Below are 1115 nucleotides of genomic sequence, written 5' to 3' on the forward strand. Positions count from 1 at the left end.
TTGGAGACCGGTGATTAGGCAGTCCCCTCGGAGCGCCAGACGCACAGCTGTACAGCGATTACCGCACGGCAAATAAGTGCCTATAGAGTATCGTTGCGCGCTAGGAATGTCGCCTGGCCAGCCCTGCTGGCCAGGGTGTGGTTCGTGCGTCGCTGACGCTTCAGGTTTGCCCTCGGGGCGGGTGACCAGTGGACGCAGTCATTAATGCTGCGTTTAGTTGTCTAGTGCCGTGCGTCAGTTTCTTTCGGCCGTGCCGGTGTGGCCGCGCTGGACAGCGCTGCGTGCGCTCAGACCGCGCCGTGTGGCGCTAGACCGCGCTTCGGCGCACACGCGCCCTGGCGCTCCGAGAGCAGCAATTAGTACTCTGCAGTAGTGTAAGGCCCTTGGCAGCCCCGGTTTCGCCTCGCCCTGTCCTATCCGGCACCCCGAACGCAACCGTACAGCAAGCCATGAAGGCTATAGGACATAAGGGAGATTTCCGTAACTTTTCCATTACACTCGCTAAGAAATACTTAGCTAGTACATGCTCCCGACCATGTATTAAATTGTCGACCTCGCATATACTCTTCACATTTGTGTGAGCTGAATAGCCAAATATTTGGTGCGTTGACCAGTGCAGTCGCGGCGCTCGGAAGCGACAGACGCCTGCTACGCAAAATCGGCGAGTGCTATTTCCTCGTCAATGTCCTTCCAAGGAACTCCTGCTGAGTACCTTGGAACTCATATGAATGACGAGGCTCGCTTGAGATAGCTTCAAGTGCAGCGTGGCCTTGTCAATCTCGAGTCGGGTCACCACCCCGCTTTCCCGGAATATCATCACGAGTTACATCATTCGCAAATGTCGTATGGAGGCCTTAACCAGGTCGCGTCCCAGCACAACTCTGCGCGCTTGCCGACGGTGCCCATGGGGACATTGTCTAGGGGAGTCAAGGAATGCGAGCGAAAACGTGCTGGGCAATAGTAGTAATGTGCTCGAGGGCTAACGTAGCTTAAAAGTGAGCAATTTCTTACAATCCGTACGTCTGATAAAAGTTGTAATGTAATGTAATGTAATGTAATGTTACAGAGTGGGAGGCTTCTGGGCCGCTTTATCACATTGTCAGTTCTACGATTTA

The 1115-nt window shown here is 54.0% G+C and overlaps 1 protein-coding gene across 1 annotated transcript in view; it reads left to right on the forward strand.

The window, feature by feature from the left end:
• Positions 1-390, forward strand: part of VOLCADRAFT_108384 (uncharacterized protein) — a gene marked incomplete at its 5' end in the record, with an annotated part of 3803 nt that extends 3413 nt beyond the window's left edge. Inside the window, one exon of the mRNA XM_002958879.1 lies at positions 276-390. Coding sequence (XP_002958925.1) covers positions 276-373 — 98 coding nt within the window. The 3' untranslated portion in view covers positions 374-390. The remainder of the gene's footprint in view (positions 1-275) is intronic.
• Positions 391-1115: the final 725 nt, after the last annotated feature.

Source organism: Volvox carteri (genome assembly GCF_000143455.1).
Source record: "Volvox carteri f. nagariensis unplaced genomic scaffold VOLCAscaffold_110, whole genome shotgun sequence".
NCBI classification, from domain to species: domain Eukaryota; kingdom Viridiplantae; phylum Chlorophyta; class Chlorophyceae; order Chlamydomonadales; family Volvocaceae; genus Volvox; species Volvox carteri.